Source organism: Tachysurus vachellii, chromosome 7, assembly GCF_030014155.1.
Source record: "Tachysurus vachellii isolate PV-2020 chromosome 7, HZAU_Pvac_v1, whole genome shotgun sequence".
Classification (NCBI taxonomy): domain Eukaryota; kingdom Metazoa; phylum Chordata; class Actinopteri; order Siluriformes; family Bagridae; genus Tachysurus; species Tachysurus vachellii.
The window spans coordinates 15,514,015-15,541,654 of NC_083466.1; the positions used below are offsets into that span (position 1 = coordinate 15,514,015).

Below are 27,640 nucleotides of genomic sequence, written 5' to 3' on the forward strand. Positions count from 1 at the left end.
ACCGTACACAGCTCATTACACAATTAACATCCTAATCGAGTCCTACTTTATTAGTTGTGATCAGTGTTTTTGATGCAGGATTATTTGGCCATTAGAAAAGCCACAAACGTACACGAGGGCTTCACAAGCGGAGCGAGTCTGGTTGCAGCAGAAAGCCGAGCGGAGACACGCTCATTGTGTGATTGTGTGGGACAGCAAACGGCTCTCGCTGATGAGTTGTTTGTGTTGGCTGAAGACAAAGGCCTCGGTGCTGCGGAGTGACTGAGTGACGGCGAATACTTTCTGCTGCTGAAGGATGTAAAGGGGTTTTCTTCTGCATAGCTGTTTATACAAGTTTGCCTAGAAACTGGAAACAGTGACATTTCATTTTGTGCTGTGACAGTCTGACTCGCTTTAATGTGCTGAGGGAGAGAAAAAAAAACTAACTCTAGTGACACGTCTTATAGGATGCTCATTACAACACCAAACAAAAAACTGCTACATGTCCCACAATGCACTGTTCTGTTATACATTTTGGATTAACCGTCAACTAGGTGCATTATTACATATAAGACGTGTTTATTGGATCCTGTAATTTGTTTAGCTTCAAGTTGTGTGTAATCTTTCTTTCTTTCTTTCCTTCTTTCTTTCTTTCTAATTCCTGTCTTTCTTTCTTTCTTTCTTTCTTTCTTTCTTTCTTTCTTTCTTTCTTTCTCTTTCTTTCTTTCTTTCTAATTCCTGTCTTTCTTTCTTTCTTTCTTTCTTTCTTTCTTTCTTTCTTTCTAATTCCTGTCTTTCTTTCTTTCTTTCTTTCTTTCTTTCTTTCTTTCTTTCTTTCTTTCTTATTCCTATATGTCTTTCTTTCTTTCTTTCTTTCTTTCTTTCTTTCTTTCTTTCTTTCTTTCTTTCTTTCTTTCTTTCTAATTCCTTTCTTTCTTTCTTTCTTTCTTTCTTTCTTTCTTTCTTTCTTTCTTTCCTTCTTTCTTTCTAATTCCTGTCTTTCTTTCTTTCTTTCTTTCTTTCTTTCTTTCTTTCTTTCTTTCTTTCTTTCTTTCTTTCTTTCTTATTCCTATATGTCTTTCTTTCTTTCTTTCTTTCTTTCTTTCTTTCTTTCTTTCTTTCTTTCTTTCTTTCTTTCTTATTCCTATATGTCTTGCTTTTCTTTTCTTTTTTTTCTTTTTCAGAGCATATCCAGCCAGAACAAGCTATCATTTGTGTGAAGAGAAATCTTGTTGAAGATTGCACATTGCTCTCCCACAGCTATTTGAGGAATAAATATTCAAGTGTCAGTCTGGTGTCATGAAGAGTTTAAAGTGGTTGATCATGTCCTCAGAGGCATCATAAGCTCAGGTCTTTCGTAATGCTTCACAGAACGTGGTTATCATAAAAAAGGCACAAAAAAAGTCTAATCTTATATTTTATCAGTGTTACTTCAGTTTCTTATTCCGGTGTCTCAAAAGGTCAGACTAGTTTTTTTTTTCCTCCACTCCACTGAACTCAGGAGACTTATTTTTTTACCTCAGACTGGAGAAGAGGTTCTTAAACGTTTTGCCACCAGGGACCTAATTAACTGTTTCAAAAAATAAATAAAAATGACAAAGACCCCTGAGTTCAGATTTACAGTAGAGAGATCATAAAGAGCACAATCCATCTATTCTGATATTTGGCTCTTTATTCGAGTGTGTACAGTGATGTATAAACATGTTTTTAATAAAATTGCTATTAGGTTTTAGTTATTAAGTTGTGTGGTTTGGATAAACCACTTTTTAGTTCACGTCACCTGTTATAAATATCAATATAATGTAATAAACACAATACAAAAGCTAGTTCAGCAGATATCCCTCAAACGCACTTTTTTAATAAAATAAAATAACTGTCACTCTTGATAACGCTGTCTAACAAATGCTGTAAGGTGATTTCCACCGTCAGTTACGGACTTAAGCGCCTGGGAGTTTTTATTTCAAGCATTATTGGCTTTAAGGAAGCACGGTGTCAGTTGCACATTAATATCTTGATTGGTTCGGTTTATCATGTAAATGAAGAGCTAGGATCTGACAGATTCCTAGCAACACTTCTAATTTTCATCCTTATGCTACATTCACACGTACAGCAACCCGCAGTGACGACGTGACCGAAGATCCTTCAGTTTAAGTTTCTGGTGATGTGAGCGACGGTATTTCTATGGCAACCAATAGCAGGAACCTCTACAGGCTACTTCGTAGTGCAGTGACTGGTGTGAACACTATCTTCATTTTAAGTAGCTATTTTCAGACCTCATATTTGTAATGAAAGCCTACTATCTATCCAAGATGGCATATGATGAAACGATTATCCTCAAGGTATCCGCAAGGTCTAGTAGTCTAGTAGTCTAAAGTGTTGAAACGTCCGTGCATCCATTTTCAGCTAATATTCATGAAGCGAGCGAAGGAGGAGTTTTAAGACGCTTTGCTTTGCCGCATGTAAATGAACCGTGAAACATTCATCAAGGGAATGGTGAGAGAAATAATATATTATAAATGAAGTAAAGTATGAAGAAAAGCTGAAATGCAACAAGGAGCTTGTTTACAGTGGAAGTGTTTTTTCCGTTACATGTCATGTTAGTATTCTTCACAAAAAGGGTACAGATTTGTATGTAGTGTAAGTAGGTGAACTGGGATGCACTGTTAGTTGAGCTGCAGATGAAAAAGTGGTTCTGTGAAAACAGGACTGATTTTGGGGCACATATCTGGTCTGCGTCATGTATTAAAGCAGTTAAGGAACATCAAAGTGAAGGAGAGACAGGGCTCTCCCCTCACGGCATCTCTTCTCATATCGGTACACAGAATCGAGAGTAAAGCACGCTATCAAGCATAAAGGTGATCAAGAGCAAGGAACTGAGTGTCTGTATTTTCCACATTTGCAGCAGCACGTAGTAAGCAGATGGAAAGTGAGGATGCAACACAGTGTATCACTAACACCTTCTGTCTCTCACATTTACTCCACCATTTCTTTTCCCCTGCTACAGAGCACAAGTGAGCTAAAGGTCAGAGGAGACTTTTTAAAATAGCCGACTGCTTTCTTCTTCTTCTTCTTCTTCTTCTTCTTCTTCTTCTTCTTCTTCAAAAAGATTTTTTATAAAGACTGAGATGCCATATTCCATGGCATCTTAGTCTAAGGTCGTGAAATATGATGTCAGGGTAGCGTGATCGGGATGAGTGTTATCGGTGGTGAGACAGAAGGCACGACGAAGCCGTTGCAAATCTGAGCAGGCGCATTAAATGACCCCGGACCCCACAACACACATTGCTGTAGTGCACACGAGTCATCTGTTTACCAACGAATGGAAGTGCCCAGGGGTCATCACCCAGGGCTACAAACGTTTACAGTCCCATTCTCTTTGACAAGGATCGTGTTCACTTGATTTCTCTCTGTTAGAAACTCTTAAAGCTTTCATTAGGAGTGTGTAATTCAGCAGCACCTTTCTCTCATGCTAGTACAGTTCCAGTTCCAGTTTCTGCGGGTCAGGATTGAGGTCCAGATTAGGATTTGCAACATGCTACAGAAATTTTTCTCCACTGAAAGAGCTGTCTGTTATTCCAATAAGGCAGAGAAAATAAAAGCACGATGATATGTATACCGAGAAAAAATGAAAGCCGTATATCATAAAAATGCACAATAATAATAGAGAGAACGATAAAATGTAACTATTAAAACTCTAAAATAACTGGTGGCTGAAGAGGGTTTGGGGAAAGAATAAAATGTTGAGTTATGACCAGAAAGTGGTGCAGATTTATTTATTTATTTATTTTGTGATTTAATGCAGAACATAACACTTCATTGTAATACCGTACTGTGAATTAGAAATGTTGGCTAAAGCACTGCTGGTTTTGCTGTCTTGCATTGATTCTGGATATTTAGTGAGGAAGCTGGTGACTGGAATTGTGTTAATAACTTTTAATAACTGTTTAATAACGAAAATATGTCGATTTATCGGTTACATATCAGTGCTTCCTGAAAACACATTATCCAATCTGGCAACTATGAACTTGTGTGCAAATTACTACCTGATTTGTGCAGCATTTTTTTTTCACATATTTCCTAATAACTGATCCACACTTGCGCTTTATTAGATTTTTTTCCCCGTAGTGAATCTTGTATTTGTTGTTGATTAAAAATCTAATTCAATAATCAAAAGAGCCCTAGGATTTTTTTTCTTCACTCTGTCTTTTGAACTTTGTCTGACTAAGAATAAAAAAAAAAAAAAAGCAATAATTAAGGTTAAAGATGGTGATGCAAAATTTGGTACAGTTTTCTTCCAGTCTCATACCCGAAGGAAGATGTTTTCACACGGTGGCCAGCTGAACTGAATCCAGTCTGTTGACAGTTTCGAATCCAGTAGGATAAAAGTGTTATTTTTTAATTGGAGCACACAGCAAACTAGTAAAAATTCTGCCAGTCATCTAAAGAAGTGTTTCCTAGTTCATCTAGCGTCTAGAACATTCTGAAAGTGTACACGTGGGGTATGTTTGTGTTTGTTTGTTTGTTTGTGTGTGTTTGCACGTGTGTGTGTGTGTGTGTGTGTGTGTGTGTGCATGATTGTTTTAGGCAAGCAGCCAGCAACAAAACGGCTCTCCAGAAAGACCCATATGGAACATCTATGGGCCCTGCTTGATGTTGGAAGTAGAGGGAGGGAGGGAGAGAGAGAGAAAGAGAGAGAGTTTTCTTTGACTCTTCCCTGTCATTAAAATGTCCTCTTGACAACAAGGAGCTGGTGCTGTGGGATCAACCATATGTGCCTAGCCTCAGGCGACCCAGTATGTCCGGGCCAAAACAGAACCAGCCGTGCCGTGCCGAGCCATTGCCTTTCCAATCCGCTCCACCCTTGTGTCATTAGTCAGGGTATTTAAAGGCAGAAATTAGTGTCTCCTGTCAGTAATCCCTTTGCTCCCCAAAATAGGGCACTTTTACGTCTCCTTCTTCCTTGAGGGTGTGGTACGGTTTGAAACGAAGGCAGCGAAATGAATTGTCCTTAAAATTGCTTTGCTTGCTTCAGGTCCCAGTGAAATGGCTTGAAAGCCATTCTTCAAAAACAGGAAGTCGGGATGATGACTCACTGAAGTGCTTGACAATCAATAACACCACACCTCTGACAAATCTGAATAAACTTTACTGTACGTTAGCAAACCAGATAAATATGGAGGACAGGAGCGAATTTTTCAACTGTGGAGGGATTGCTCACCACTGTGTCCTGAGCACTTCAGCTAACCTACCCCAACCAGCTCTAACCATTTACATTAACCACCTTAACCAACTGTTACTTCCCTGTTTGAAATGAATAAAATTTTTTTCAAACAAGGATTAGTTTCTTACCCAAGGGATAGTTGGAAAGAAATGAGTGTGCGATGAGGACGCACAGCCAAAAGCATACTCACGAACCATGTTTGGTGTAAATGAGCTGCTACTGTAGAGAAAGACCTGCTTTCAGGGGAAGAGCATATTATTAATTTAGACGGACAATGACAGGACTAGATCAGTATTTTCCTTACTCGGAAATCACTATAACTATAAAATGTGAATAATTCCTTTCACATTAACTAAGGAACAGGTACAAAAAGCTATGAAACATCAGTTTTGATTTCAGGTGCATTTTGAATTCGAATGCAGTTGTAGATGATAGTATTGTTACTTTTGCAATGCTCAGCTGTAAAGACAAGCTGTAGTCGACCTGTATTTCTATGAAGGCCACATGTGTGTCACAAATGCCCCTTTTCCACCGAGGCAGTTTGAGTGCTGGTTCGGAGCCAGAGCCTAATTTGGAACCAGTTCTTTCTTTTTCGACAGCCAAAGCACCGGCTCTGAACCAGGAAAAGCGGTTCTTAAGTAGCACCAAAACGCTTCTGGTCTAAACTTAAGAACTGCTTGTGTCAGGGCTGTGGGCGGGGCTACTGTTAGCGCATTTGATAATGTACCTTAAGTATACTAATGTTTAATACACTTTTACTTTACCGCGATATGATACATTATCAGCACACATGATAGTAGGAAGCTACATGCTAAGGCTAAACTTTTTTCTGTGTTAATGATAAAATAACGTTATGTACTTTCTCGATTACAACCTCCGTTTATACAGATTACATGGAGCTGCACGTACACGTTGGATTGGTACTACGTTTGGATGCCAATGTAGGTTCACAAAACCATGAGCATTAACAGTAAAGCAACATCCGCCATCGTTGATTTGTTTGTGTTTGCCGCTGCTGCGCTAACGTTGCTGGGACACGTGACACGTATACAGTGACGTCAGACTCGGCTCTGTGATGGCTCTCTAGCCGGTGGAAAGGCAAACCGGTTCTTAGAAGGTTCGCCAGTGGAACCAACTTTGAACCAGCACCAGTGCTAGCTCTGAACCAGCACCCGGTTCTTTTTGGTGGAAAAGGGGCTAAATTGTCCTGGCTGAATTCATCCAAATTCAAACGAGCTAAGTCTGTTCCTAAAATTTGTGTACACATGAGCATGTGCTAAGCCCAGGAAAAACATATGGTGCCCTTTGGCTTAGTCATTCAGTTCATGGCACAAGTTTACCCTAATTATGTCTCATTTCCCTCTTACATGCTCAAATCTTCAGATCATGTTTGTCCCTTTTTTGTGTCATTCAGATGTCTTTGGAGAAAGTTGAATGGGGGCATGCGTGTATGGCGCGGCTCACCCTCAGCAGTGACACTGTTGGCTCCTTGACCGTGTTGGCACAGTGGCACAGTGCTGGCACACATCCAGTCTCTTTCCTGCAAGGTTTCACCACATGAGTTACAAGGAATTGGTCTATTGTACTTTTTGAATTATTGAATAATAAAGTAACTTAAAACATGCTTTTGTTTTAAAAACAATGGCTGGTTAACAATGCTTTTTTTTCTTCTTCTTTTTTTTTTTTTTAGTAATTGAGCAGTATTATTTATTATTTAAAAAAAAAGTATTGTTACAGAGTAAAGGCCTAAAGGAACGACTTGGGCTTTGCTTATACTTGGTAATCTCCAAACAACCAAACAAACAACACAATAAAATCTCTGAACAAACTATCATGTTATGTTCAATTGTTATTTGTAGTGGACCTCCAAACTGTCTTCAAACTTCAAGAGCAGTGTTTTAAATGCCTTCCAGATTCCAGCCACTAAACATCACTGAACATCTTCCCTAGTTTTCAGAGCATATGGGTTATTTTTCCCCTCTCTGCAGTCAAATTGGTGATGGAAACATACTGATGGCGTACATGACCGATTCTGGTCTAATCCAACCGCAGAAAACAATGCCAATTGTAATTGTAATGATGCTTGGTGAAGTTCAGGTTCTGCATTTAACCGTGCACAGTTATGATAGTAGCATTTAACAGTTGATTCTGCAACTTGATCACACCACCGCCACCCCACCCAATTTCACCACCTGCCTTTTGTGACACTCATTTTCCTTAATGGTATTTTTAACTGTGTGTTTGTGTGTTTGTTTTTATATACATTGCTTGATTTTTGTAAGTCAACGACCAACTCATAAGGTTTCATAAGGTTTTTTGTTGTTGTTGGAACAAAGGCACATAGATTAGCTTTTTATTTGAGTGGATTTTTTCTTGTATTTTCTTGTATAAAAAAAAAAAAAGCAAAAATTCCAGATGTTACTGGAAAATTTTTTATCTTATGCGATGTTATCTTATTTTATCTTATCCTACTTGTTATCTTATGTGATACACTTTTATGCCACAAACTAATGATTGCAGTGACTTATAGACAGGTATTTAGTCAGACATTAGACTTGTGCTCCATGTTACTCAATATCCTTCGTTACCAGTGTTTTGTGGTGTTTAACCAGGCAACTGGTGAAATTTTGGCGGACAGTACGTACCTTGAGCCGACACCATGCTGTTGACGTGCCAAACTGCTTCTGGTGGCAGGCTGAGCTCGTATCGCCAAGTGATATCAGGAAGATGGTATTTCTCAATGAGCCAGCACTGAAAATGTAGTCACAGCGGTTAGCTCTTAGAAATTTATCTTTCTGCCTGCAGGCACCTGACAGGCAGGATATGCTTCTAATTTACTGCCCACCACCACAGTGTGATTCACACTTTCACACTAAAGACACACACACACACACACACACATCAGCCATATTTTCTTCAAGCCTCACACTACAAACTCGCATCACGCAGTAGTGGTAATGACAGTTGTGTAAGTAGTAAGGACAATCCCCTGAGGCCCTGAAACACTATACCTACTTTAAATCCACTCTGTCTCTGATAATGCTGCTGATTTAAATCCCAGGGCAAGCTGCAACAGACTTGTGTGCAATAGTGATGATGAAAGATGAGTAAATGTGCATGAGAGAGTGCAGATGTTTTCCTTCATGTCCATTTTGTGTGTGTGTGTTTTTGATTGAAGAGCACCACTGTTTGTCTTCACGGGTGAAAGCAGGACGTGAGAATTGAGACCTGAGGTGGTGGTAAAAAAAGCAAGCTCTCTTTTTGAATTAGATTATTAAAAAAAACAAAAACAAATTGTAATTACCTTCCAAAATATTTCTCTCCACTATAAATGTGAATGTATCGCAAATCTCTGTGTAGAGAGTAATGAGAGATTCTTATTTTGGAGAAAAACAAAACCGTTTTTTTTCCCGTATTGAATCTTGGCTTTGGAATCATTGCAGTAAGTGTGTCTAAAATGTAATCATACACTTCCACAGGCTATTGTGAGGAGTGATGGAGCAGACAAAACGAGTGTGAATGCCAGGTTAGATCAGTTTACTTGATAACACGGTCAACATTCTTTACTTGATCCTGCTGCTTTAGCGTTTCTCAGAAGCATGTGTCTCAGTGTGGTGTCAAAGTACCAGTGTTAAAACATGAACCTCGAGCTTGATGCGTAGCTTTATGTATAGTGTGTGTCTGTGACTGTGTTTTTCCATGTCTCTGTGTGTGTCCGTGTTTTTGTGTGTCCTTGTCTGTATGTGTCTCTGCGCGTGTCTGCGCGGCTCTCTGCGCGTGTCTGTATGTGTCTCTGCATGTTTTTGTGTTTGTCTCTGCGTGTGTCTGCGTGTCTATGCGTGTCTCTGCGTGTGTTTCTGTGTGTCTCTGTGCGTCTCTGTTTCTCTCTGCATGTTTTTGTGTTTCTCTACACTTGTCTGTTTGTGTCTCTGCACGTGTCTGTGTGTGTCTCAGAGCGTGTCTCAGCGCTTGTCTCTGTTGGTCTCTGCGCTTGTCTCTGCATGTGTCCCTGCCGTGTCTCTGCGTGTGTCTGTTTCTCTGTGTGTGTCTGTGTCTCTGTGCGTGTGTCTGCGTCTCTGTGCATTTGGGTTTGTGTCTGTGTGTGTGTGTGTTTGTGTCTCTGTGTGTGTGTGTTTGTGTCTCTTTGTGTGTGTGTGTTTGTGTCTCTGTGCGTGTGTGTGTTTGTGTCTCTGTGCGTGTGTGTCTGTGTCTCTGTGTGTGTGTTTGTGTCTCTGTGTGTGTGTTTGTGTCTCTGTGCGTGTGTGTCTGTGTCTCTGTGCGTGTGTGTCTGTGTCTCTGTGTGTGTGTTTGTGTCTCTGTGTGTGTGTTTGTGTCTCTGTGCGTGTGTCTGTGTCTCTGTGCGTGTGTTTGTGTCTCTGTGCGTGTGTTTGTGTCTCTGTGCGTGTGTCTGTGTCTCTGTGCGTGTGTCTGTGTCTCTGTGCGTGTGTCTGTGTCTCTGTGCGTGTTTGTCTGTGTTTCTGTGTGTGTTTGTCGTGCGTGCGCAGAGTTTTAAAAATTCCTCTTCTTGCAAATTTCAGGTGTCAAGTTTTTTCAGTTCCCTCTTTTTGGTGTTTAGATTCAAAGGCAGTAAAGAACAGATCAGTGTTTTCTGAGTATAGCAGGCCTTTAATTTTTTGCAACGTTACGAGTGAAAATCTTAATAACTGCATCTCAGCTGTGAAATGATCAGCAGTAATGTGTGGATTCTGTACAGATTTCATCCAGAATTGTAAAGGCAGCATTTCTCACCTCATCACTGTTGATTTCTTACATCAGCTCATATTTGCAAACACACCTTCTCCTGGAGATCTTACCAAACAAACATCCTTTGGCATCGGCTTTCAGTCTGCGTCCCCTGTTACGTTTTGCCATCAACAGTAATCATTATTTCACTTTTTTGATCAAACGTAGTATTTCTCGGAGCCTCTTATAAGACTGTTGACTCCATTTTGCTGTGATTTTGATGTTACCGTGATTGTAACTGGCTTGGGTCTGTCTGGCATGGCTCTTTCATTATAAGGGGTATCCCAATGTATTTCTATGTAATATATAAACGTGTGTGCAATGTTATGTGATGTAATGTAAACGTGTCTGCCCTGTGCATGGCTACAGGGCAGTTTATATGTTTCAATCCGCTTTGACGTGTTTTACCCACAAACTCACTAAGAACATCTCGAATAGCACCGAGCACTATAGCAAATAAGTCAAGACTCCGTTATTTAAGAAGCTTTTGGGAGAGTATAGAGTTTGAAGTGGGATCACGTCATCCTTTTACAGTTTTTTCCACAAGGCTGATTTGTATTATTGATATTATTCAGCTCTGTAAGGTCCAAGTCACGTTATTGTGCTGAGATTCTGCTGATTTATGGCATGATGTGATCTCTGTGCTGATATAGGAAATGCTCATCCTGCCAGAGGTTCGGCTTGTGCTAGCATTACATCACGCTCACTTCCTTTTGGAAAAGGGAGAGGGAAGCCCCTGTTATCACTTAATATAGACACTTAGCTCGTCAACACCCATAATGACACTAAAGCTCATGTTGGTATAATGACCTCAGGGTTATATATCCTCTTACCGCCAGCGGGAGTGGATATAGGTTACGTCAACAAGAGTTTGACACAGTTGGAAACGGTTTTTCTCCCTGTGTGTGTGCTTATAAGTGTGTACACGCTTATTTTCTAAGAAACTTTGCCAAATGTGTACATCTAACTCAATCTAAAACATATACGCTCATTGTGGATGCTGAAGGGAAGCTCATTAACCTAAAGCCAAGGAACCATTTAACTGGCTAAAAAAAATTAAGCATCATGAACATAAAAATTCTTCAAAGGTGTAGAATAATATTTTGGCTATTCGTTATTTTTTTTCCTGAACTTTGTACTTTCTACTCTGTTTATGTATTATAATTGATAGAACTCGTCAGCTATCATTTAGCGGTTCAGGTGACCAGTCAAATCTTAGAACCATAACAACTCAATAATAAATATATAAACTCATACACACACTACAAAAACAGTCACAGAACTCACCTAAAAACAAGATATTAAATATTTATTACGTCCTCTCCGATCGAGCAGACGACTATGTGACTGGGACTTTTACTTCTTGGCGCTGTGGGATAAAGTAGGACCGGAGGGAAGGAAGCAAAAATGGATAATGTGCAGAAAAACAGATTAACACACGATTCCGACAGAACTTCCCTTTCCTCTATTGAGCTCCTCTCGTAAGTGTTCACCGGGGGAAACGTCGCCAGCTGCCATTCATCTAGCCTTATGTTTTGTTTTTCCTTTACTCCCCTCTTTCCCTCTCAACTTTCCTTGCAGTTACATTCATTACTGCCGTGGCCTTTGTGTCGAGAGAGTGTGACTGAATTCTCTCTGGTGTTCTCTCCTGAGACGCCAGAGCTTTAGGAACTCCATGTGCCGGCTGCTTTCTCCCTGATATGTGTGTTAAGCATTAAGTTGCTGTTTCCTGCAGGACAGTCGTGGTTGAGAGGAGACAGACAGAAAGCTCCAGCATATGATCTCACTGAGCTAACAGGAAATGGCCCCGGATGCCATCTTTGCACTCTTGTATATATATATATTTTTTTTTGAGACACTTTCTTATCAGCATGTGTGTGAGCCAGTGAGGGGGAAGGACTTGTTTTGTCCTTGCAAGCTGAAATGAACCAAAAAACTAATTTCTCCAAATAGCTTCAATACGAGCAAACTTTTTCTCCAGAAGCACAAGAAGAGGGAAAAGGTGAAATGGCTTTTTTTTTTTTTCTCCTTTTACTTTTTTCCTCTTGTTAAGCTCCTGCACTATGGCACTCATCATGGTAACGAGCACACACTTATTCCTAACACAATTTAATAAGACCCTAACACCTTGTCACGCAGCAGCAATTCAATTTTAGCTCATTAATGACTTTAACATCCTTGTGGGGTGGATTTTAGAGCAAGCACACACGTCTTAATCAAGAGAACTTTTGCTTTTCAGCAGGACGGATGTCGACGTACGGTATCATCAAATTCTGATCATTTAAGAATGAAGCGTTTTTTTTTTTTTTTTTTTGCTCTGCCTTCATATCTGTCTGCTGTGAGTCATTTCGAAAAGAATCTGTTCTCTGCTATGCATGTGCTGCTTTTTCATCTAATCTAGGGCTCTAAATATCAGCTTCAAAAAAGATACAGGGTTTTCTCTGCTGCTTTTAGTTTCTTTCTTTCTTTTTTTTGAACACTGTCGATTTCTTAGTCTTACTTTACTGGAGCATCCCATAGTGGATGTCAAACCAGAGCCTTAACCATTTGAGACACCACCACCTTAATGGAAGGAACCAATGTCAGAAGTGAAGTTAATGTGTTTATTACTGTCATTAGACCCACAGTCTGTATTTGTCATTCAGTTATAATGCGGTAACTCGATGAGTGTGATTTATTGTTTTGTTTTGTTTTTTGTTAGCATTCACCTGCATTTTATCCCTGCACAAGAACACTTGTTTTCTTGATATGTTTGTGCAAAGGTTCTGTTCTGACTGTTCTATAACTTTGTTCCCAACCCATGTTCTCTGTAATTGATTCAGCTCCATGGATTCTGACAATGCTGCTTGTTCTTATGGGTTTTTAATCTGTCTCCTATATATACATGACTTGTACATTTACATGTGTTTGGACATGTGTGCATGGCTTCGTATTGGTTTTGTTTTGTCTGTGTTACAATTTGGAGGGCTGAATGTGGGCATCAGCGTTTGTCTGGAGCAGGCTGGAATCCATTATCCACTCAAACGTCAGTGTTTCACTGTGGGAACCGTATTGATCTCTAGCTCTATAATTATTCTACTTACACACCATCTAACACACATTGTCCTTCATTTCTCTCTTGCGAGCGCATGCGCACACACTCTCTCTCTCTCTCACTCACACAAACACACACACACACACACACACACACACACACACACAGTCTTCCTCTGTGTAGCTCTTTGCTCTCAGTCTAGCTTCATTCCCCTCTCCTTTTTTCTTCTTTAATTGCCTCTTTTTTCCCCCCACTCTCTTATCTCGCTTCTATTCTCCTCCACGCATGCCCGATCCTCCCTCCTACTCCAGTGCCTTTGTCCGTCTCTCTTTTACGACTTCTCATCATGACCCTCAGACTGTCTGTCTGAGTCCCTGCAGGCCAGGAAGATTCAGCCATTGATTTCTTTCTCCTCTCTTCTATTTAAAATCCACCAGAGTCTCCACCTGTCTTCCAGTCACAACCTCTCAGGAGTCAAGGCTGCTGTCAGTTAGTCATCACCGGACCAACTTCCAGTTTTACTATCAGAACTGATTATTATAACCAGCATTACATGTTCAAATTGGAGAAAGTAGCAGACGTTCACAATGTAGAACATGGTGGAATTATATACAAAACACAACGAGGCATTATAAGGGCTTCGTAAAATGCGACTGCACCGAGTACAAATAGTGGGACCAGATTTCAGGCCATAATAATCCAACAGAACAACATAGAGTTATCTGAATTAGTAGTTATAGATAGCGCTACAGTACTGTACACACTTTACCCTAGTAACAGAACGATAGAATGAAAAAATATTCACACCATCATTATTTTACATTTCAAGTGAAATAGACTGTAATATAATTATAATGATTACATCAGCAGCGGCTATAACATAACTCCGCTTCAGCCGATCGGACGGCGTCTGTGGCATCGAGCACTTTGAGCTACATCCTGCCGTCTATGCATCTCTTCAAACAGATGATGTTGTGAGTGGGCTGTTTGCAATATGACTTAAAATTACAGCAGCATTTCCTACAAATCATTTTGCTTTGATGATCTGTGGTTTCAAGAGTCATCTGGTTAAATGAAAGAAACCCCAGGTATATCTGGGCCAAAGACTGACATATGAAACGTCATCTGGGGTTTTCCGTGGCTGCTCCTCATTAGTTGAGTTAACAAGCACTGTTTGAATGTACAACTGGTTAAATCAGTCACTTATTTAATTGGTATTATTAGCGTACATCTTACTATTCAATTGAATCATCTTAATGGTTTTGTTCACACAATGAAACCAGGTCATTTTCTTTCTTTTCCTCCATTCTCGAGCAGTTCAGTTTCAGTGCTCACTGTAGCCTCTGACAGCTGATCTTGGCTGAAAGGATAAGAACTCAATGTGTGTCTTTCACTGTTGTAACCCTTCCACTTCAAGGTGTAATGCGTTCATCCATGCGTTTCTCCTTATCGCAGTTGTAAAGACTGGTTATTTGAATTACCATAAGTTTCCTCTTGGATTACACCATGCTCCTCTGACCTAGGTCAACAACAAGGCTTTGTTTTTCTGCCCACAGAAGTGCTGCTCACTAGTCAGTGAGATCACATTCTTCCCATTCTGGAGTATGATGTAAACATTACCTGAAGCGTTTGAGCTGTATCTGCAGGATTTATTGCTCTGAGCTGCTGCCACATGAATGGCTGATTTAGATCATTGCATGACTGTGCCAGTGAGCATATTATGGTCACAGCACTATATTGTCACACTTCCCATCTCTAATGAGATTTGTTCATACTTTAGAAATAAGAAATACGATTGGAAAAAGACCGATCGATTCCGACTGGTCGGAAAAAGTCTGGCACGTAGATGCTGCCTGTTGTCTAAGTAACAAACGTACATCATATTTTATGATCGCATGGGTGATGAGTAGAAACGCAAAACAAAGTACTGGACGTAGTGGGATGTGAGGTATGGCGTGATGTGCTTGGCTCACAGATTGCTTTATGTGGATGGTTGCTTGGCAGTGCTGCTGTCCGTGGAAGAGTAATGAGAGGATTGAGCAGTCGGAGCCACCTGTTAGTGTTTATACATAGTCACATGACCAAATGGTCCCAAGGTCGCCATAACAGCTGTAGCACGTGTGTCTGAGTGTGTTTTCTACTCACAATAAGGACTGTGTGATCTGTGTAAGAAAAAAAACATTTATTTGTACTGTGTGTAAATGTGCTTCAGGACTCAAGTGGTTTCACAGGTACTTTGCTAACAATTGTAAATTGTTTGTGTTTATTTTGTGGTTTAGGTATCAGTTTTATGTGTCTCATGTCCTCTCGTTACAGGAAGCTCGGGGAGCGCCCTCAACCACAGCGCCTGACAAGGTAAGCTAACCAACGCTATCCGATAAAACACACAAACGCAGAGCAAGCAGTCTGGCTAACCTTTCAAAACCTCAGTGCACATATTAAACAGTAAGTGCACTCAGGAAGGCCTAATGACCCCTGAAATGTTACAGGTCTGCGTGAGCCGTGAAGCTTTCAAGGTGTCCGGCGCAGTGCAGTTGACTTGTTTTTGTGGAGTTTAGTTCCTCTAAAAAAAAAAAACAAGTAACTTGTGGATCAGTGGCTAGTTGTGATTACGACGTCCATGCTGCGGTCACGTCGTCAGAGTTTATGTCAGAGTCAGAAAATAAAAGTGCTTTTGTCTAAAGGCCCATGTTTAGCTAGTGCAGGACTCGTTTTTCATTTTTTCTTCACAGAGGAAATGACAGGTTAAGCAAGAACCACTTGCAGATCACAGTCCATCACAGGATACACACAAAATCGCACTCATTCACATACAGGGGTAAATCAACGCATGCAGTCCACCTATTGACATGTTTTTTTGGGAGGCGGGAAGAAACCAGAGAACTCAGAAGAAACCCAAACTGTCCCAGAGAGAACATGCGGCACTCCACATGGCAAGAACCGGAGTTTAAGATCTGACCAGAAACTAGGGAGCTGTGATGTGGCAACGCTACCAGCTGCACCACTTTGTCACCCCGAAATGGAGAATAATGGTGTAAAAAAGAAGGGAAGAGGAAATGAGAGCAGGTTGGATAGTCAGCAGCTGACTCAAAGTGTGACCGAGCTCAAAATACCCGCTTGAAGAAGCAGAGGCAGAGTTCATAGTGTTTCTTCTTCATAATTACTTCTCAATAAGTTCACTTAGCGGCTGAAGGACACCAGACACCGTGTGCAGGCTTCGTCCTAATTACTTTCCTATAGGGATTCTGTGCGACTCAAGGTTTTTATTGCAGATAAAAGCTGTTTCTCAGTCTGCCATATTTGTGTAGTGTTTTTTTTTTCTTCTTTTCTTTCAAGAGTAGACATAACTGTTGAGTTTGCAAGCAAACAACAAGCAAAGAACAGATGGTTTGCTGTATTTTGCCTAACAAATGAAACCTTTCAAAGGAATTATTCATTTACTCTAACAGGTCTCATCATGCACCCTGGAGCTACAGGGGGAAAACCTAGTAGTTGGTAACAGAAACAAGCAACATGGCCACTAACCATGACCGCAGAAGTGAAAAGCTATGTTCTATTGAATAAATACTGACCAAGTTACCACATATTTATCAGTCATCAGCGATCATTTGAAGACTCTGGCAGGAAGGAATTAGTGTTGGGTTTGTAATTAACTCAGAAATGACAGTGAACTATTATTTTCTCAGGAGCTCTTGGTTGCACAATTCCACTTGACAATAAACCATTGTAGAAAGGACATTACTCACATTTACATTATTTACTCTTATCACCCAAATAAGGATGAGTTCTCTTGAGTCTGGTTCCTCTCAAGGTTTCTTCCTCATATCATCTCAGGGAGTTTTTCATTGCCATCGTCACCTCTATCTTGCTCATTAGGGATAGATGATAGGTTAGAGATAACTAGCAATGTAAATATTCTGTTTCTATACTATTCTAAAGCTGCTTTGAGACAATGTCAGTTGTTAAAAGGCTTTACGAATAAATGGAATTGAATATCAATCGTTTGAACGTTTTGATCTTGAAATCCTCATAGTTCACGCGTTTAAAAAGGAACCTGAAACGATTGTGCTGCATGGGTGTGATCACGTGTCTCCGTGTTTGTGCATGTACAAAGAGCTCTTCCTGTATGCGGGTGCTCTCTTTATTCAGAACACATTGGATAGTTCTTATATCGATCTTTTGTAGATTCGTTTATATTTGTACACAGAAGAGATACAACAAAGCAGGATCCTGAACCCATCAGATCTACATCTCCTATCTGACTGTGTGCGAATCAGATGCACCAAATATCACGGCAGCTCCGCAGACGAGGACTTTTGTATTTGTCTGTTGCTCTATGTGTCTGTGCAAGGGTGTAGACTGTAGTCAGGTGAAGTCTTGCCATCACCCTAACTCTGATCTCAAAGTCCTTATAGAAAAAAATCTCTCCACTCAGCTACCATCTTGGCTGCTCTTCCAGGCACAAGGATTTAAAATCACTGTTAAAATGTAACAGTGCTGGTACCGTACTGATTACCTTTTAATAACCCTGTTGGTGCACAAACTGATTCATGTATAAATTACTGAAGTATTGATCTTGAATTATCGCCTTATCTAACCTCGATGAGGTGGAATATGCATGGATCGAGAAGGTTGGAGAACGCAGTTTAATTATGCCTGTGTTTTGTCTTTGGCTTTGCAGTTATACATGATTAATGGAACAAAGCAATGTTTTTAGCTCTAGGTGTTTTTGCTTTTTACTTGTGAAATCTTTAATTAAAAAAGTACACACCGATGAAGACATACTGTACATCTGAACCATTTGTGTCAATTGCTCATGAAGTACAACTCGGTGTGTGTGGATTTTCCATTCCACCCATTTTCTGTGCTGCTCATCCTACACAGCATGGCAGGGAACCTGGAACTTGGGCTTATTTAACCTGATCTCATTAAACCTGGAGTCTATCCCAGGGGACTCGTGGGGGACACTCTAGACAGGATGCCATTCCATTAAAGGAAATATTTGCACACACTTTGGACTTTTTAGAGATCAGCCTCACGTTATTGGACTGCTAGAAGAAACCGGAGTACCTGGAAGAAACCCTCAAGCACACAGGACGGAGGCTGGAATTGAACCCCGAGCCCCGGAGGTGCAAACCACTCCGGCCCCCATGTTTCTGTGTGCGGATTAATTTATGGTTTTCAGCTAGAATAACACAAGGTTGCCGCGACTAAGACGACACCTTTTTGTCTGATCTTGTATATATTGTAACCTGAATACCATTTATGTCTTACAAAGGGTAAAACAGGATGGCTACTACACCCTATGTACACTATATGACCATTACATAGCCATTAAGGATTTCCCCTCAGATTTCACTTTGTGGTTATTTCCTCTGAATTTTATCCAGATTAGCTTTCCACAGTATATTACTATCAAAGGTCACCAGTATTAGTTCTGCTTGAATAGTATTGAATTAATAAGAAGTCCTCATTTAAATAGACAGTATGTTACGGCGCTTGTGTGTAGTTTACTTGTGTGTTTTCACAATTTCAGTTCTATGTTGATAATCGACAAAAAAAAAAAAAATCTAGTTTCCTCAATTATCTTCAGCTTATACCGCAGCCCACTGACTGTTCAATTCGAATAGGTCAGAAAGTCGATTCATTTTCTGTAACTGTGGCTATGGCAGGAGTTCCAGCAGATACCGGGTTTATATCGATGCACTCGTTCTGATATGTTATTGTTTCTGTAATAATCTGTATGACGAGACCTTCACGTAAAAAAGAAATGGGTGTAATCGTTGATATGGTGAAATGTCACCTTGTCATTGTATTATAACAGTCTGAGGTAAAAGTGTAGCTATTGGTTTACTGACATGAGAGAATCTTCAGGATAAAGGCTTGCGGTTGTCTGTACCATAACATTGTGTGTTTGTTTTGTGTTCTTAACATCGAGAGAGTTGTGAGGGAACAACTTTTTAATACTGAGATCATGAAAACGATACCAGGAACTGACATGTTTCACAATATTGAGTGAATCTATAAATGGATAGAAAGAGACGTGTGTTGTTCTTTAATGAATACAAAAGGCACATTGTTGGCCAATCGCTGTTAAAGAAATGTAGCGTGTGCGATTAACCGATCAACGACTAGGAGGTCTAAAGAGGTGTGAGGTTGATTATTTTCCTGCAGCCACACATCTCAGTGATAATTAGTAAGACATGATTAACTCTGTGTGACTGCTGAGTTTTGCGTGCAGGATGACAGTTTGGTGATGAGTCAGTAGCGTGAACATTTCTTTTGTTCTCATTTTTCATGACGGGATTATATACTATAACATACGTTTTTCCCCTGGTTGAATGATTGCATGTGCTGTTGCGTGTTTAGGGTTTGTGCGTCTCAGAGCCTTCCTGTGGAAGTGCCCGTGTCTGTCATATCCTTTCTGAAGACGTATGACTCACCAAAGACCCTTTTACAGCTATTCTTTCTGCAAATTGTTTTTTTATTGTACTTATTTGTTGGTTTCATCTTTTAAAAATGTATATTCTTCACTGAATTGGGAGAAATAGAAAATAATGGTTCCAGTTACCAACATTTTCTTGTATGTGGGTGCAGGTTGGCGTGTGTCCCTATTCCGTTAGGGAGCACTTATCTGAGCCCAGTGCATGTGGTTTTTGTCTACAGCGCACAGAGTCATGTGCTGCCGTGGCTTTCCCTTCGCGTGCAAGCAGTGTGTGCATATGCACTGGGGAAAACCACAGAACCGAACCGAAGGAGCGATACATCATTTGCAATAGTCCACGTGGCATTGTGCAAAAGCTCTAATTAATGGGAAGATTAATGAGAGGATACAGCGTCCATAATGACCACATCAGCCCCTGCAACCGTGCAGACTTTGGTGATCTGGTGCATCCGTTCGCACACCACCACAACTGCCCAGTGCTTCTGAGGCTTGCATGCAGCATGGTTTGGCATGATCCATGACCATATGGTGTAACAATTATGCAGCTGGGCAATATTAGTCGTCTGTATAAAGCAACCTTTACTCACTGATACAATGATTAACTTAATCCAAGCTTTGGCTTGTATAACTGGAATAACTTGAAAGAGAGGCGACAAGTTCACGTTTCACTAATGGGTCAGTTTTTGAGTCAAAAGTGTAGCAATGTGTAAAAACAAAAGCCTCAGGTTACAGGCAAGGAAACCAAAAAGTTACTGTACTTTGTGATAGATTTACAAAGTGTATTAAACTAGTACAAATGTGATCTAGCGTGTAATTCAAATACAAGTTCCTTGTGCTTGTAACAGTGGATTGAACGTGTGATGGCTATGACTTTGGCCTCTTCTGTTGCTCTGAATTTTACAGGGTTATAAATAACGTTTCACTTAAGATGGGTTTGTGCTACAGTTTTCACCCTGATTTTGCCGTTACACAAAAATCACACATCGACAAGGAATTATTTGGTCATGTGTTGAGATGGGGTGTGTGTCAGGACCTGTGTCATTATTATACATTGGAAATATCTGGCATTTACTCACCTACACTCCAGGTTAATATATTGTCTTGTCCTTTGCATGTATTTTGTGGGGAAACAGGTGACTTATGGGTAGAACGTATTTCAAACCTAATGAAACAACTGTAGAGATGTGTCGATTAGATTTACCCACAATGCACCTGCATGGTGTTGTGCCACCAACCCTCAGCAAAATATACAGATTGGTTTGATCTGCTGTCCTTCTAACTGAGCTGAGCTGCTAACATGTAGATGTGAGCTTTATGTCTGGTTATCAGCTTACTTGGTGATATGGGCTGCCTGCTGATCCACGACAAACAGTTCAGAGCATTAAACCAGCCTTAAACCTTTTTTTTAATGTGCAAGCAATAAGCGTCATTTTTCTCTTGCTCTCTCGCCCCCGCACCGCTCATGCACACGGGACAGGGTCATACAACGTATCAAAGATATCATATGACTTGGGTTGCAGCAGGATGACAACATCGTTTGACTTGGGGAATCGGTCAGAACCGTTCTTCCCACCAGGCAGTGTGGCGCTCCTCAGGGTTCACGATTCGCTCCATTAGAGCACAAGTTATGGCTCATTTAAAGGAGTGCGAAAATTGTGTTATATAAATAACACAGTTTATATTTCAGAGCTGTGGTGTTTTTCTACATCAAACTCCAAGACCATTTGAAACAGGAGATTGTTTTGTCTGAGAGTGCTTGGAAGACGAGTGATGGGTTGGAGATGAGCTCATCAGACTGCTGTGTGAGTGGAGATGAATTGTGTAGGCAGAGTTTTTTTTTTTTTTTTTGTGGTGGTGGTGGTGGTGGTGGTGGTGGTTGGGGGGGGGGGGGGGGTATTGGTTATCACCCTAGGCTGGTCCAGTAAGGGTTACTGTTGTGATCCTCCACCTCTCCATCTCACCCCCTAAATCTCTTTCCTCTCTCTCTCTATCTCTCTCTCTCTCTCTCTCTCTCTCTCGCACACACACACACACACACACACACACACACCTCAGGGGCCCCCATGCTTTCCATAACAAAGCACTGTCGAATTTCAGCGTGTGGAGGGTGTGTGTCTGTGTGTCTGTGTCCTTCCCCCACTATTCCACGTTTCTGAGTCTGTGTCTCTTCGGGCACTCTGGCGTGTCAGGTGTCACTAACATCTGTGCTAATAACACATTAAACTGTGCATAGTTTTTCTTTTATTTATATATATATATATATATATATATATATATATATATATATATATATATATATATATATATATATATATATATAAAACACACACGTGTTCAATATCATTCCATTTGAAGCAGAGATAGTATAGTGTAGAGCATTTTGTAAAATACTTTGTATGTATATAGCCTGAGGCACCACATTACAGGAGATTATACTGTAAGTGCGCTTGTACAGGACTGTTTTGGTGTTGGCTAGTGGAAGTAATTGGAAATCAGAATTCTTCAGTTATGAGGTTTGATATTTTACTTGTTTTTCCAGTCTTTCCTTCTTTGTGTTTCCCCTGTTCTTTCCACACACACACACACACACACACACACACACACACACACACACACACACACACACACACACACACACACACACACACACACACACACACATGCACACACACACAGAGCAACTTTCATTTGTCCTTTTGCCCTCTTCATTACCCCCCTCAAACATGTGCACACACATTTTTTCCCCTCTTTCATAAAGACCCCCTAGCTGTGGAGGTTGAGGTTTTTGGCCATGTTGCTCGTATGCTCTCAGCAAGCAACACATATTTGTGCTCACCAGAGAATTGGCTAATCAAAGTTGGGCTTGTGTTTCCAGTCAAGCTCTTGAGGTTTGGGCTATAAAGCACATGCGACCTTTCTGCATGCTTTTCTCTTTAAATATACACATACAGTCCCAGAACAACAAACGGAACATGACACGTCATGAATGCTGGTAATTGCAACAGAAGTTTTTTTTTTTTTTAAACAATAAGTTGATTGTTATGGTTTATTTAGAAGCAGTGAGCATTTATTATTATTCTTCTTATTTTTTTTTTTTACAGCAAATACTTAATGTAAATTGTTGAAAGTCAGCATGTAATAACTTACAATTCCATCAAATGTAACAACAGCTGGAATTTCAGCTTATAAATATAAACGTCACTTAGTGAAAGATGGAAAGTCGAACTGCCTGGAAAAACCTGCCCTGACTCACTTACCTTTTAAACAGAACAAAGTTAACATCATCTTCAGTGGCGTCATGGATGTATGTTATAATGATGCTGTAATGTTATAATTGTTTAGTTTTTTCAGTCCCCCCCCCCCCCTTTTTTTTTTTAGGGTGGACTTTTCATTTAATAAGTTGCAACGGATTTACCTTTTTATCCGTTAGCAAACATTGAGCACTCACTGCTCTGGACCACAGGATTTAATGTTGTTTGATTTTTCATGAAAAAAAAATGCATTTGATCTGACCCTGTTTCTTTCTCTCTCTCTCTCTCTCTAGAGAAGCGATGAGAAACTATCTGAAGGAGCGAGGAGACCAAACTGTTCTGATCCTCCATGCTAAAGTTGCACAGAAATCCTATGGCAATGAAAAAAGGTAACACACCTACAACTGCGCCAGCTCATAAAAGGTGTGACTGATTCTGTTTGGCCTCTCACTCCCCGTCTCCCATACGAATCACTGGAAGAAATGAGGTTTTTCTTCATGCACAGTGAATTTTAGAGAAAGGGTAAAAGAAGGCAGCAGGAAGTGAGCGGAGTCGAGAAATCGGAGCGAGGAAACATAGAGGAGAATATAAAAGACAGAAAGGTTGGACAGATTGAGCCTAGTGAAGAAGAGTCAGTGTCTAGGGAGCTCCTGTCGTGGTTAGATCCTGGCTCGCTTCTCTTGGCTGGGAGAGCTTCCCTTGTGATCACACCAGAAGTGCCTGACTGTTAATCCAGAATTCTCTGCCAGACCGAGAAACAGCTGAGAGAAGGAGAAAACAGAAAGAAGCCGGACCTAACTCTTAAACCTGCCGCGAACCCGTTATCCATTACTGTATATCAGTTAAATGCCAAGGGATTGACCATGACCGGAGAACTTACAGAATATTTGTTGAAAGTCTGTACGAATCGGCTTTACTTTAGTTATTTCACTTTTACTTTTATTTAAACTTTTGACCCTGTGCATGACAGGAATAGTTAGCCTACAGAAGAACCATGGAAATAGATAAGGGAAGCTCAAGTGTACTAGAGCACCATCATTAGATTTTTTATTTCTTTTTCTGTTTTTCTAAATGAAGCGTGTTTTGAAAATGTACGAAACTCGGTTTGTAGTCGGGTTTTAAACCTGCACAGTCGGCATCATGAGTGTCTTGAGTGTGACGCGTTAGCAGGATGTGAAAGCAGACACCAACACCCTTTAGGAGGAACTTACACGACTGTGCTAGACTAGTAATGCCTTTTTCACCAATAAAAGAAAAAAGTGTCTGCAATCAATAAGAGCACTCCTCTGTCCTTGACCCAGACACTGTTATGACTCATTGATGATTTGTTTGTCTCTTCTTTCTTTTGTGTATAAGGACAGTTTCATATTGACTAAAGGGTTGTGGGGGTTTATTTAGATTTACACTCTGCAGTCTTATTCTCATCTTAGTCTCATTTCCTCCTTCTTCCTGATCAGTACCATTTTTTTTTGTGTCTCACCCACACACAAATTTAATCACAAAATATCAATTCACATTGTTTAAGCTTTGAGCTATTGTTTGTCTTATATCCTAACATGGATATAATCTAATTTTAGGTTCAGTGATGGCTTAACTGGTTAAGGCTCTGGGTTGTTGATTTGAGGATCAGGGTTCAAGCCACAGCGCTACAAAGCTGCCACTGTTGGGCCCCTGAGCAAGGCCCTTAACCTTCTCTGCTCTAGCGACGCTGTATCATGGCTGACCCTGTGCTCTGGCCCCAACCTCCAAGGGGATATGTGAAGAAAGAATTTCACTGTGCTGTAATGTATATGGGACAAAATAAAGGCTTCTTCTACTCATGCAACAATTTATCAGGAACGCTACACTAATACTGGGTTAGACCTCCCTCTGCTCATAAAAAAAAACGAAAAAAAAAAAAAACTCAGTTCTTCATGGCATAAATTCCACCAGATGTAAGAAACACACCATTGAGATTCTGGACCATGTTGTCATAATTATATCACACAGTTCTTGCAGATTCTTCCGGTTCTCTTTCAAGCTGTGTATCTGTGTATCATTCTAGTCATACAGTTTGTGTTGTATCCGATGCGAGCATGTAAACAGGATATCAGGGTGTGTGCTGCCATCTACTGGAGATGTTACACCAATCATAAAATACCTTTTTGAAGCCAAAATACGATTTGTGATGAGATTCTGTGTGTTTCTATAGGTTCTTTTGTCCTCCTCCTTGTGTGTATCTAATGGGCTGCGGCTGGAAGAAAAAGAGGGAACAGATGGAGAGAGACGGCTGCTCGGAGCAGGAGTCTCAGCCATGCGCCTTCATCGGCATTGGGAACAGTGACCAGGAGATGCAGCAACTCAACCTGGAGGGGAAGGTACAATACACATCCTACCACAAATGATACAGCTGAATATTCCCCAGAAGTGCTAAAGTCAGGGCCTGAGATAACGGTGCCAAAGACTTACTGTTTAAATTAGTAAAGAATTTGGAATAAACCAAATGATGGATAAACATACAGACATAACGCATAAACCCAAAAATTCAGAAATCTTAACAAACCGTTTGGCAGTCAAGCCTGAAGAAGAATTCATGGCCACTTTCTACAGAAACATACATACACAAACATTTCTTGACTTCCTCAATGCCTGCCGTTAGACTGAAGGGTGAAATTCAAGTCATTGGTTTTTCCATTATATTCCTGACAAATAAGTTCTTGTTTGTGCTAATCATACATGCTCTACAGATGAGGTGGATAACATTGGGGATTAAATGCACTGGAGTAGTTTGAGGCTGATGATGGTGTTCCTCAAAGGCATTTCTAATGGCCCGTGCAAGCCAGGATATTTTTGGTTGTTTAAATAGAAATAAGTTCTGTCACTAAGCAGATTTTGTAGCAGGCATTACTCCTCAAGGGCTTTACATTTCACACAATACTAAAAGCATCTTCGGTGCAGTTGTAATGTAATATGACATTTTATCACACATCTTTAAGGTGTTGTATTTATTTTGCTACTATGTATTTTATACAGTATATCTCTAACCCCCTGCTTTCTCTCTTTACCCCTCTGCAGAATTACTGCACAGCCAAAACGTTGTACATCTCAGACTCAGACAAGCGCAAGCACTTCATGTTGTCCGTACGCATGCTGTACGGCAACAGCGCCAACATCGGCGTCTTCCTCAGCAAGCGCATCAAGGTCATCTCTAAGCCTTCCAAAAAGAAGCAGTCGCTCAAGAATGCTGACTGTGAGTGTTAAAAAAAACAACAACAGCTACACACTCACACACTGCTTGTTGCTTTCTTAGTGATGGATGTGTAAAGATTTTTTTTTTCTTGCTTGTCCCTTGACACAACAAGGAAATGATAACACATGACAAAAAAAAAAGAAAAAGTGTAGTTTCTCTACAGTCTCAGACTCCTGGGTTTGGCCCTGTGCTCTGTGTACTGGTACAGTTCTCCTTGGTTTTCCAACCGGTTTTCTGGTTTCCCACCAAATACATACCAGTACACTGAATTAGCTACTCAGAATTAAATGTAGATGTGTATGTGTGGAAATGGTGCCCTGAGATGGACCGGCGTCCCTTCTAGGTTTATTTCTGCCTCTCGTCTAGTTTTTCTATGACCCCCTGCAATCCCGGATCAAAATAAAGTGTCATTTGAAGATGAATGAAGCAGAATTTAAAAAAACGTTCAACCTCAGCCAATCTTCAGTGCATAGTTTGCTACAAAGAGTTGGAGACTTGCTTTGATGGAAGTTAAAGTCACCCTTCTCCACTGAGGGGAGCCAGAGCCAACATTTTTGCCCTAATGCTTCATAAACACACTTAACCTGATCCCAACGTCAAACTCTGAGCAGTGTGTTGTTTGCTGTGGTGCTCCTTCCTCTACCTGCCAAATAGAGCTCCATTTTATAGTTGGCCCTCTGGCTCCTAAACTCTGTAAATATTTGATGAAGTCTAAAAATGCCTAGCTAACATTTTATGACTTCCATGCTTTTTTTCTGCTTCTCTTTTACTCTCTCTCTCTCTCTTCCTTTGTGTGTGTGTAGTGTGCATAGCGTCTGGAACGAAAGTGGCTCTGTTTAACAGACTGCGGTCTCAGACAGTCAGTACACGCTACCTCCATGTGGAGGGCGGGAACTTTCATGCCAGCTCACAACAGTGGGGAGCCTTCTATATTCACCTCTGTAAGTCTCGCACACACACGTATTATGATCACATTACTCTTAAACTACTTCTTGATGGTGTATCTGACTTCATATTCCTGTGTGAAGGATCGTTTTACAGTGTTGTAATAAAAGTACAGAAACAAAGAGAGATTGACTGCAGAAATTGACATTTAAAGCATTTAGCAGACCCCTTATCCAGAGCGACTTACATTTTTATTTCGGTTTATACACCTGAGCAATTGAGGGTTAAGGGCCTTGCTCAGGGGCCGTGCTGTGGCAACTTGGTGGACCTGGGATTCAAACCAATGACCTTCCGATCAGTAGTCGAACACCTTAACCACTGATCTACCACATCCCATGAAGAAATGTTGCATGACGTCTTTTATTACCTGAAAGGCAAACAATATTTGCATTAGAACAAATGAAAACATTTTCGCTATGTTAGTCGTTCACATTATTGCATTAAAATTGAATGAAACGCTTGATGGTTGAAGAGACAAGCATGCAGCAGTTATTTAAATTGTCTGTCATAAGTTTAGCCAAAAGCAGGCTCATATAGTTAAGCATGGCTCCTTTTAAAGAAATGCTATACAGCCGAAGTTAAGCATCTAAAAACCCAGCAGTCTGATTTTATATTTAGGTAACAATTCTGTCCTAATTTATTAGCAACACTAAATTGACTGCAAAAAGCAACGTCACTGATGTGTTCAATGAGTTCACACTGCTTCACGGGTCTCAATTAACAAGAATTATCCAGACCTTTACAATTCTCACTCAGATTAGAAGTATTTGATGACATAATCTTGATTAAAATT

General features: G+C 40.4%; 1 protein-coding gene across 3 annotated transcripts in view; it reads left to right on the forward strand.

Moving 5' to 3' along the window:
* Positions 1-27,640, forward strand: part of rbpjb (recombination signal binding protein for immunoglobulin kappa J region b) — a 40,817-nt gene that overhangs the window by 7,706 nt on the left and 5,471 nt on the right. For 2 of the 3 annotated variants that reach the window (XM_060874642.1, XM_060874643.1), the window contains exons 2-6: positions 15,294-15,332; positions 22,967-23,062; positions 24,865-25,030; positions 25,728-25,902; positions 26,706-26,843. In XM_060874642.1, coding sequence (XP_060730625.1) covers positions 15,294-15,332; positions 22,967-23,062; positions 24,865-25,030; positions 25,728-25,902; positions 26,706-26,843 — 614 coding nt within the window. Of the gene's footprint in view, positions 1-15,189; positions 15,209-15,293; positions 15,333-22,966; positions 23,063-24,864; positions 25,031-25,727; positions 25,903-26,705; positions 26,844-27,640 lie in introns of all 3 variants that reach the window. The other variant, XM_060874644.1, reaches the window with a different exon arrangement.